The following is a 12,327-nucleotide window of genomic DNA, read 5'->3' as shown; positions in this document are numbered from 1 at the left end:
AAGGAATATTATCTTTTGTAAATCATGATTTCACAGTATTAAATATAGATAATCCTCTTGCATCTGTAATGAGATTTATTGCAAATAGCATTTCTTCTCGTGATGTATTGTCTTCATAAAAATAATGTACATATGCCATCAATAAAGCATTATTATCTGCAATGGTAGACTCATCCAATTGCATGGAAAATGAAGAGTTTTAGAGAATTCTTATAAGTTTTTTTTTTCAATATTAATGGTCATTTCTTCAGTTCGTCGCTTGTGCTATCGCTTAGGGGCAACTTTTAAAAAATTTCTGGTATATCCTGATTCATTACTGTTAAGATAAATTCTTTTATAGAGGGTATTATTACAGTTTCTCCAATGTTATAGCTTTTACCACTCTGCAATTAATTGTGAAATGCGATAAATGACAATTAATCCATCTTTGTTCGCTGCATGTTGTTTTTTAAATGATGCAACGATTATTGAACAATGAAATTTTTTATACATTTCCAGAAAATATTCAATGGGCTTTTCCTTATCATTTGGATGCTCTGTAGAAAGATGTTCTCGCAGTCGACTTGGCTTCATTGCCTCGTTGGATAATGTTTTGTGACACAATAAATACATTGGATGAAACCCATCTTCAAATACTCTGGCAAATAGCCACGAATGTATTTCTTTTTTTTTTTTTTTTTTTTTTTTTTTTTTTTTGAGACGGGCTCACAATATTTTGTTTGAAGCTATAGGCAAGTGCTCACTGCGTACTGACCAGATGCGCAAGCTATTCTGAGACAAGGCTCTTTTATTTGCAGTTGCATTATAACGCCATTTAGTTTCACTTATGTAATGTGAACTAAACTTATGCGCGGGTGATACAAATAGTATATTTTCTGAAATTTTATTTATTGTGGGGAATTTTATGAAAACCTAATGAAAATATTTTTAAATAATGCCATGAAATTTTTTGAAAAAGTCAATTAAATTAAAAAAAAAGGAAAGTGCTACAGTATCAGACAAAACCCTTGCCACCTACCATGAAAGCTGGAATGCCCACTAGTGGGTGGTAGGAACCAGGTTGACTATCACTGATCTAGATTGTAATTATTGTTAATATGATACATAAAGCAACATGCATAGTTGTAAACAAAGTGGTACACAATAGCACAGATTTTCTTGGATCTAATTAACAGAAATGTACTTAGTGATGAAAAAGTGTCCACATTATTAGTATAAGTAAGTGACAGGTTATGCACTGTCAGGATGTACAATTAACAAGAAGTACTACTGTCAATTTTTATGTTTTAATCCTTTGACTGAGGACTTGTAATCAAATTATCAATCTAAGGATGAGAAGTTTTTTCTTTTTCTTGTTAAATCAGTGTTTTTGATTATACATTGACTTGATTTCTTGGTAAAAGTGATTATAAAGATGGAAAACTCGGGAAACCTTTTTTGCTTGGTCCATCTCACGAAGTGATTTTACCCCTGTAGTGTAAGAAACCATACATCATATGTACATAAATTTGTCTAATTATATATTGTGAAAATAAGGTAATAACAAATAATGTATATCATATTTTATGAATATTTTTTTGCTGTTCATAAAACATGAAAAATGCAATAATAACATTCATTAAAATAAATTTACCAATTTTTTATTTTTTTATTTGGGATTACTAGTATAATTTACAATTGGTCTACTTGTTTACAAAATATTTTTTAAAAATATTACGTTTTATATAATGAAACATATTTAAAAGGCAATTATTTATCAATATTATAATAAAATACAAAAATGTTCAGTCCATTGTAGTGATTTTATTATAAATACCTCAAAATATTAAGTCTAAAAAGACTTAATAAGAAGAATATTAAAGAATGTCTTTGATCATCATTGATGAAAATTTATGCATATTTTAAAAATGTTAAGTACGAACACAGACTGTGAGTACGTTTTATGTAGGTACAGTATAAAAAAAAAATTAAGTCATAAAACAATATACATATCTGCTAGAACTTATGAATTGATACTGCAATAAGAACCTTGGAGTTGTTATATGCTTGGAAATCGACTGTCTGGTCTGGTAAAAGTGGTTGAACACCAGAACGACGTGAAATGTACACAAATCAAACACTAAATGAAGTGTAGAATCAACAAAAATACAACTATGTAAGGTGAGCAGAATTTTACACAAGTACTGTGTAAAAGACACAAAAAAAGACCATGCGTACTACACACCACACTGGTCCACATTCAAAGGGTTAATGGACTTAGTTCTAGAAATACCAGGGAACTTATAAATAACCCAGGTAAACCAGACTAGAAATAAATGGCAACGTTATCACAATAGTTGCACTTTACTAGAACTGTTGCATTAGTACATTTTATAGAACTGACATTCATTCTCTTTACCAGATCTTGCTCCCTGCAATTTTTCCTTTTTCCAAAGATCTCATCATTATTAAATTGAAAAAGATTCCAGGATTGAGTAGCTAAAATAAAATGTAAGTAGGGGGTTGGTCAACATTCAGAAAATGTTTCGAGTGGTAGAACCAACATTGGGCTAAGTTTGTGACTTTGAAGCAGTTAACTTACAAATTTGTATCTTTTATAAATTCTTAAAATAAATCTAATGTGGTTCCTTTTGGATCTTATATCATAGAAATTTATAAAAAATAGTTTTAAATTGATGGATCACATGATCCATTTTTACTTGTAACTCTAGAGTTACTATCATCTGAAGAACACAAATTTAATATAAAATATGGAATTAAAATGTTTATTTGTGTCATCAGCCAGTCAGGTTTATATACATTCCATAACAATACATAGTATTGTGATCTTTGCTAAGGCTTCTAAAAATAACCTGATCTCTCTGAAGGCTGAGTTCCTTTGAGAGTTGATGTGCTTCTTTTGGTGGAGGTGAACTCTGCTGGCAATCATTTATATATTTCTGAATATCAAATAAGAAGTGTTATTTGTTATAATGTAATTGTGTTGAATTAGTTACTTATGTTTCAATTTTTCCACTCCTGTCATGTTATTATTTCATTTAAATGTCAAGATATTTATAGATATTAGATCAGATTATTATTTGTAACAACTTTATCATTTGTAAATTTTTATCTTAAAGGATATATATATAATAAATTACATAAAACTTTCATTAGAAACATTTTCAAATTCAGAACCTAAAAACAGGAAGATAAATGTTCTTACATTTATGAAGTACTTTGATGTATTAATATGTTTTAATTCTAGATTTACAGAAATGTATTTAAATGCAGACTACCGTTTTTGTATTATATGTACTGTAAAAATAATTATGCTAATTATTTTTATTTATTTATTTGTGATATACTGAACTAATCTACAAGCTTTTATATCTATATTCGAATATTCATACTGCAAACATTTTCTCAATGATCATGTGTTATATTGGCTACTTATATATATTTATTTGTGTATAGGTAAATTTATATTGATTGTATATTACTTTAATAATAACAGTTTTATACATAATACTTTATATAATTACATTAGTATTTCATTTTATTTTTAATTATTTATTTATTTATTATTATTATTATATTATGGTATTTTATTAAATACTTTTTTATTTATGTATTAATGTTGCAAATTTTCTTGACTATAACATAACATATTCATGTATTCATATGTGTACATAACATATATTCACGCAACCCATTTTATTAAAATTGTTTGTATATCGGTAAATCGTCAAAATATGTTTTTATTATGTGATTCAGTAAACTCATCAATTAGTTTTAAATTTAAGGAGTTATTTATTGCTTTCTGTAGGTTTTTATTGCATTTTTTTTTTCATCTGAAGGCTTCTTGTATTTTATATATCTTCAGACTCTGTTAAACTAAAATGATCTCTTTACCCATCAATTGTTCCCATTGACAAAAATGAAGTAAAGAATAATGAATTATATTTTGTTTATTCTGAAATTATCTTCACAAAACTTTATTTATACAATTGAGCAAAAAGCGGAGCAAATCAGCTATTGTATTTGAGAATCTTTTAGTTACAAGTTGTTTTATTGTCCCTCAAAAAAGTTATGTTTTATGATCCCTCAAAACTAACTGCAAACATGAAAAAAACCGGTTAAAAATACAGCCAACCTTCATATTGAAAAAGAAAATAAACTGTTTGTGTAGAAAAAAAAATCCCTGGGCATGCTAGAAGGTAGACTTTACCAGTGCTAAGTAGAGGATAAAAAAGATTTCCACCTTAAAGTTAAGAAAAACTTCAAATTTACAAAATACGACAATGGTTGCATGTAAATAGTTTCACATGTTAGTATACAACAAGCCCCCATCTTACAATTCCAGCAACATTTTGGTCATCACGTGCCGTAAGGGTTGGTCATATCAAAAATCATTTCAGACAAAAGTTAGTTTTAGGTAATGTTTAAAGGACTAACGACCACTTTAAACCTTAAATTTGATAATGTGCCTATTAAGGAAGGTATGATTTTTTGTCTTCAAAACCCCATTTTTTCCACCCTTTAGGCCAATGGTTGGTGATATCAAAAAACTTTACTTAGCTAACTTTTAGGTCCTTATCCGAAGAATAGTAGAACTTTAAACGAATTCGATATTTTACTTAATAAGAAAGTTATAGTGATATTTTGTTTTTTTCAAAAAAGCCCCCCCCCCCATTTCCACCCCCATAGTCTGATTTTTCCCATTAATGAACTCAACTTAGATTTTGGGTTGTTATATTTTATATATCAATTTGAAAGTGATTGGCCTTAAAATTACAGCAGTTATCACATCCACAAGAAAGTGAAATTATATATATAAACGTTTGAACTGATGGTGGTTTTGGCAGTCTAGGGGATGTGAAACGTGAATATATATCAAAATTTTTTGGAAGTCGAATCATGGTACCCATTACAATAGGTAGCTTTCTTATGAAATCTACCTAATATACCAGAGCAAAGCAACCATTTATTAATCATTACTGGATAATCCATAAGTTTCATTGCTGTGGACATTTTTTTGGGTCAAAAAAAGTTTTACCCCAATTCTGAAACCCTAAGTAAATGTTAGTTTCCATTTTGTATATAATACATTCAGACATCTTAAAGCATTACTTACTGTAAGAGGAATACATTAAAAAAGAAATGCCATAAAATTAATCCTGCAAAAGTAGGGTAAACCTATTGTTTTATTATAAATAAAACATAGTATTCTTTACATTTTTATTTTATAGTTTAATATAATTTTAATAAAAAGTAACACATATTTCTGTCAGTTTTGTACATATAACAAGAAATATTTAAAATAACAAAAACCTTTAAAAAGGATAAATAAAAGTACTTGGGAAACATACATTTCTAATTCTCTGAATCAAACACTGTCATTTTCAGGAGTGTGATCTGTATCTCATATATAATTTACAAGTGTTATGGTTCTGACCCTTAACATACACGTGAGTAATTAGTCTGAACTCATTGGAGAGATATTTTTCTGTCTGTAGACACTTTGTAATACCAAATCTGCCTATTATTGAACTTAAATATATTATTTAATGATAAACTAACAGGTGATCTAAGGGATGAAAGTTATTTTACCAACATTGATTTCTGTTTCATTACGCTATTTAGATTTATTTATACGCTATTTATTTTATTAATTGATTTATCAGTATATTATAGAAGCAGGGTGTCTGGGAGGTGTTGGCCAAACAAGGGACCGATTCAAGACATGAAAATAAAAAGGTTCATGTGGGCAAATGCCCTAATTTCACTTCATTTTCCCCTGTGTCCTCTATTCAGTTTTTTTTTTTAAATTTTGAATATCTTAAGAATGAATTGATATATTTTAATAAAATTTGATGAACATGTACTTAAAAAAAATTAATAATTTCGAAAATTTGACCTTTAAAAATGTCGAAATGACGGCTATTTAAATTTTTAATCATCAGCAGCTCCATAAATATTATTTTTATTGAATTATTTTGTTAGATAAAATGTTAAGCATTTTTTTATGAACAAAATGGTAACTTGTTAGTTGAAATTAGTTGATATACAACTGAAATTGTTAAAATAGATTACAAAAATTCACTTCCTTCTCTAAATGAATTAAAAATAATTAATAATTTCTGTTGTTAATATTTGTTCATTTCAGCAACCATATCAATAGCTAACATTATAACAATTTTAAATCATGAACTGTAGAAAAAGTTACGATGTGTTTTTAGTGAATGTAAAAACTTACTACTAGTTACCAGAATACTATACTGCTGAAGTGATCACTTTTATATTATTTTATTATTAATTTAGTTTTAATAAAGGTCAACTAAATTGAGTGTTAAAATAGGTTTTTAATTTTTCAAAGCAATTATCAAAATTGAAGTTTTCATTTGTTAATGAACGAAATAGCAACTATATTATTGGTTGTTGTCCTTGACAATGAACAATGAAAATTATTTTAAACTATAAACTCTTGAAATAATAAACCAAACCAAATTTAATAATACATAATTTTAAAAACTTAACATTTTGCTGTTTTTATGACAATCATCAGTGACTGGAGCTGCTGTTTTCTTCTTTGTGTCAGCTGATGATGTTGCTGGTAGTTTTTTTTTTTTGAATTGTTTCTGTTGATTTAACATATAATACGTTTTTATTATTCATAATTGCTTAACATACATGCCTTGTACATGAGAAATTAATATATTTTTAAAATTACAAGATTGAAAATTTGAAGTTTATTGAGGTTCAATTATAAAATTTTAATTCATTGTAGTATTGAACCTAAGATAGTGAAATTGCCAACTAAATAAATAACATTAAAAAGCAATTTTTATTTGGACTTGTTTCAAACACTGGCAGGAAATTATTTGTCCTAACTATATAATAAATAAACATAACTCATTTTTTTTTTGCTGTTCAATTTTAGGTTTTCTCCTATCCATTTGTTAAATAAACAGTAAGGTACTGAATAAAACTACTTACCTTAGTTGTTAGGCTATAAATTATTATAACTCAAAGATAAGAATTTTTCTCTTTGACAAAGGGAACACGTTCATTCTGGCTGCTCAATTTTTATTAAATATTTATGGCTTGTGGAATTAATTGTGCTTAATTTATGGATGCTTATCTCTGTGGCGAAGTAATAGCTTCTTGCCCTTTCATTTAGGGGTCGTGGGTTCAAGTCCCACTCAGGCATGGTATTTTTCATATGCTCCAAAATTCCATTTCCATATTCCCATGTACAAGTTTCCAAGGTTCTCTTGTGAATTAATTAATTATTTCAAGCGAAAAAAAAAACAAATGTAAAAAAATTGTCAGTCTTTTTTTTATTTCTTGATTTTATCAGTCTTGATTTTTTTATTATTTATTACTTATTGGCACTGTACTACACTACTAATATTGCAATAATAATATTTTGTTAAAAAGAGAACACTGACGTGTAAAATCTGGGGAAAAACTTAGTTTAAAAGCTCACAATTCTCTCTTGAAATCTGGAAGTTATTTGCAATAAAAGTAACAAAAAAGAAAGATTTACATTTTAATTACCTCATTTAAAAATGAATTTTATTATAAATAAATATAATTTGTATAAAGAGAAATGATATTACATTTTTATTTTAAAATTACTGTTATGCTAACTATTATTTATAAACATTGAGATCTATTTACTAATGATTTTGTTATTTTGATTGAAAAAAGGAATAGATTTCAGTTGATAATATGAATTCATTGCTGAGGAAAAATTCAATTTGCAAGTAAAATAAAGTCGATAAATTATAATAGTATAAAGAAAAGAGGAATAATAATGAATTAAAAATTAACATAAGAGTACACAATATTCCAGAAGTCACAGAATTTTGTTATTATTTAGGTTGTAACATTTTTTTAAAAATGTGAAGATGGGAAAACGTCAAAAGCAGATAAAAACAAGCTAGAAATATGTATATAAAGATTAGAATTGGCTAATATTAAAGATAGATTTACAATTAAGCAAGATCCTTTTTTTAAATATTTATATGGAAGTAAACCCCTTAATGTTACAGAAAAATGTTGGAAATTGTACAATTTTGGTAAATATAAAATAAAAAATTTTATAAAAATATAAAAGAGGTGTTGAGATGAATTGAAGAAGAGAAATGAAAAGAAATTTTGTAAAAAGAACATTGTTGATGAACTACGTATTAAAGCATTTAGATTAGAGAATTAGATTCTGGAAGGAAGTGGAAAGAGAATAAAAGTAACAGATTTGAATGTATATGGAAGATAATTAAAGATGTTGATGGTAAGAGACTGACTGCCACGGATAGAAAGAAAGTACCAAACCAATCATCTAATAATTAATGAAAAAACATACAATAAAGTTAACTTTCATTTACATTTAATATACTAATTTTTATTTATAATTCAGTACATCTATTCAAACAAAAAATTTCTATTGCCAACTTCCAAAATTAAATTTACAATATATTTTTTGCTTCTATCTTTATTGATAATTTTCAACATTCAAAAAATCCTTTCTATTGATTTGACAATTAACTAAAAATTTCTTTCCCTTATGAATTAAAACTTAATTTTGTATAAAATCTTTACATAATGTTATTTATTATTATTATTGTAGGTTAGACGAATGGATTATGAGGTAAAAGACACTGAATTTTAAGGTAGAATGATTGGAATATACTTATCTGGGGGTCCCCTTGTCCCAGTGGTCAAATGTTTAAAACGTTTATGAAAATCATGTGGCTCAGTCCCATTAGATGTAAAAGAGGTACAAAGTATTACATTTTTAAATAGACACCTATGTTGTTGTAATTAATGAAATACTTGTTGCATCTATGATAATAAATTGATTTGACTTTCTAATAATAATAAATAACAATCAAGATTTAACATGAAAATATCTCTTTTGACAAAACTTTTTAAACCCACATAGATTTTCATTCTTCGTTTTATATTCTTTGAAATTTTAAAGAAGAAATAATTTATGAAGTAAAAGAAAGAGCTTTGTTAGAAAAAATTATATAAAAGGATATTGACTAACAAAAATGTTTTAGCAAATATGAGAAGTTTACACATAATTATACACAAATATAAATGTATTTGAGTATATGTACACTATTTACATGAAGTAATACTAAAAACAAACAAAAATAACTATCAATAATAATATTATCAAAAAATAATGTCTGTGAAAATGAAGATGATCACTGTTATTACAACCGCTTTCAGTACAACAAAATATGCAGAAGAACTTGTCCTTACTTCTGTCACATATATCAAGCCCCAATCCTCTATTCATTATTTCATCACCGAAATCACATGGTCCTAATCCACATTCTCTTTTAATCGTTAAAGGATTTTCTTCTGTAAAAAATAAAAAAATTAAATAATGTCTTATTGTACAACAATTATTATTGTTTGTTAAATATACACAAAATAATTAAAGGAACCATAGGAATAACTTGAGTAACAATTCTAGAAAATAAATAAAAGCAGCATTTAGAATGATATTTTTATTTTTTAAATTAATTAGTGGAAGTAGTAATTATCATATACTCATTTATAGGATAGAAATTCAATCTGATTATGAAACAAAAGTTTCATTAGAATGAAATGTGACGGAAAATAATATTAATGTAAGAACAACATAAATCAGAAGTTACAGAATTATGTTATTAAAATATAAAATCAGAAAAAATGTGTGAATGGAGGAAAATATCAAAAACAGAGAAAGAAAACGAGAGATGAACTACAGGTAGACCAACATGGTTACAAAAAGCATTGCTCGTTTATTTTTGTAAGATTTACCACATAAAATGTACCGTGAAATAATTTATTTTATTTAATATATATTTATGAAATTATTTATTTTTGAAACTGTGACAGTTTGAAAGGTTACAGTTGCCACACAAAAAGATTAAAATACTTTTCTGATGATGTAACTGAAGGATGTTAATGTTAGTATGAGGGGTGGTTCAAATGTAATGCACACTGAAATGTCACGGAATAACAAAATGTCTTATACAATCCAAAACTCATGCCATATTATTTTTTATCAGTCACCATTATTTTGGAGTCAAGTTGCCTGTTATGTCTATCTAAAACAACCTGCAATGATTGAATTTTTAACAGCAAAAAAAATGAACACTAGTGACATTGTTGTCTAAAAGACATTTATGGTGATGAAATTGTTGATCGAAGCAATGTGAATAGAAGGACAATAAAATTTCATGCATCAGAAGCTAGTAAAGTGAATATTGAAGATGAACCTTTCAGTGGTCAACCAGTTTCTGTGATTTGATGAAAAACATCAAATGGAGATGGAACATCTGCTGGAGTTACGAGATCAGTGTAGTATTCGATTATCCAAGGAGCTGATAATTCTCCTACATGATAATGCTCAGCCATGCATATTGTATTCAACTGCTGAGGCTTTTGTGAAGTTGAAATTTGAACCTATTCCACACTCTCCATACTCATCAGATTTGGTACCATGCAATTTTCCGCTATTAAAGGGAGATATTTAGAGTGTTCATTTTTCCACTGATGATGAACTGAAGGACCCAGTGAAGTCGTGGATGTAGACATATTGTCTAGAGAAGGCTTTGTAGTTAATCTGTCAGTACAGTTGTTTTTATCTGTGATTTTTGTATATATAGATCATCTTTTCTTACCATTTACTCCTTTTTCGTACCCTGGATTCCTTCTTCACTACTTTTGAACTCTGACCCCTAGGGGAAGACACCCACCATGTGACGTTCTAGTCGCAATGCCTCCCCCTCTGTACCAAGCCCTGATGGGCATTACCAGTGGTCATGTTCAGAAACCTCAGTGGTTGACATATTACAGTCTTGACTGAAGACTTCCTCAAGACTACAGTCTTGAGGATGTCACCGATGCGAATGCCGCAAGCAACATTCCCATCAGTGTACTACTAACAAAGATGAACTCGTAGTAACAAAACACACCTCAAATATAGTCTTAAACAAGACTGAATTCCTAAATGTTGAATGAAGGAACTGAAATCACCTACCCAAGCAAGTAAAAGTGATTTTGACACAATTCAAATCAACCAACAAAGTGAAACGTTTTAAACAAAACCACAATAACAACTAACATAAAAACCAACAAGTACAAAGTAATACAAAAAATGATAAAACAATAGAAACATGGGAAGCCAGTCAGGACTTTACACCTCCTTACTATCCTTTCTTTTGCAAGGTAATCATAAATTCCTCAGTTACTGACCATTCAGCCTGGTTACTCCAATTTTGCTGTATGAGGTGTGTTCAAAAAGTAACGAGAATTTTTGTTTTTTGAAAGAATTTTATTTATTCATCTACATTAATGTTGTCCCCTTCAAAATAGTCCACATTAGATATTATACACTTATGTCAGCGCTTTTTCCTATCCCCAAAACATTTCTGGAATTCGATTTTTGGAATAGTGTTTAGCTCTTTCAGCTATTCACTTTTAATCTCATATATGCTTGTAAAACAACGGCCCTTTAAGGTTCTCTTTATTTTTGGGAATAGGAAAAAGTCACACGGGGCCATGTCTGGTGAATATGGCAGCTGGGGTATCATTACAGTCTTGTTTATGGCAAAAAATTGATGAACAAGCAATGAAGTGTGAGCAGGCGCGTTATTGTGGTGCAAAAGCCATGAATTTTTTCACCACAAATTCGAGTGCTTTTTCAGGATGTTTCATGCAAATGACATTGAACTTGTAGGTAATACTCCTTATTGATTGTTTGACCTTGTGGCAAGAACTCATGAGGTACTATGCTGTTAGAATCGAAGAACATGGTGAACATAACCTTCACATTCGACCGTACTTGTCAAGCTTTTTTCAGTCTTTGTGATCCAAAATGCCTCCACTAGGACGATTGAGCCTTAGTCTTGACATTATATCTGTAAACTCATGTATCATCACCTGTTTTGACACGTTTCAATAGTTCTGCATTGTCGTTGATTTCAATTAGCGACTCCTGAACAACTTCCATTCACTGCTGTTTTTGTTCAAAATTCAACAGTTTTGGAATAAATTTTGCTATTATTCCTTTCCAACCCAAAATACCTGAAAAAATTTCATGGCTTGAGCCAACTGATATCCCAACATCATCAGTGACTTCTTTGATTGTGATTCGGCGATCATTCATAATCATTTCTTTCACTTTTTCCACGTTTTCATAGATTGTTGATGTCTGGGGTGCTCATCATCTTCACAACCTTCTGGGAAACGCTTGCTTTGCTCATAGCCGACTCACCAAAAGCAATATTTAACCAGGGAATACAACACAAGAAAAGTATCATCCAGAACTCTGCACTA

At 28.6% G+C, this 12,327-nt stretch overlaps 1 protein-coding gene across 1 annotated transcript in view; it reads right to left on the bottom strand.

The window, feature by feature from the left end:
- Positions 1–9,127: 9,127 nt before the first annotated feature.
- Positions 9,128–12,327, bottom strand: part of LOC142322929 (uncharacterized) — a 90,289-nt gene continuing 87,089 nt past the window's right edge. The window contains exon 3 of the mRNA XM_075362019.1: positions 9,128–9,360. Within this exon, the coding sequence (XP_075218134.1) occupies positions 9,131–9,360 (230 nt within the window). The 3' untranslated portion in view covers positions 9,128–9,130. The remainder of the gene's footprint in view (positions 9,361–12,327) is intronic.

The sequence above is a fragment of the Lycorma delicatula genome, chromosome 4, assembly GCF_047948215.1.
Source record: "Lycorma delicatula isolate Av1 chromosome 4, ASM4794821v1, whole genome shotgun sequence".
NCBI classification, from domain to species: Eukaryota; Metazoa; Arthropoda; class Insecta; order Hemiptera; family Fulgoridae; genus Lycorma; species Lycorma delicatula.
The sequence above is the reverse complement of the archived record's forward strand: the minus strand, read 5'-3'. Positions and strand labels throughout refer to the sequence as shown.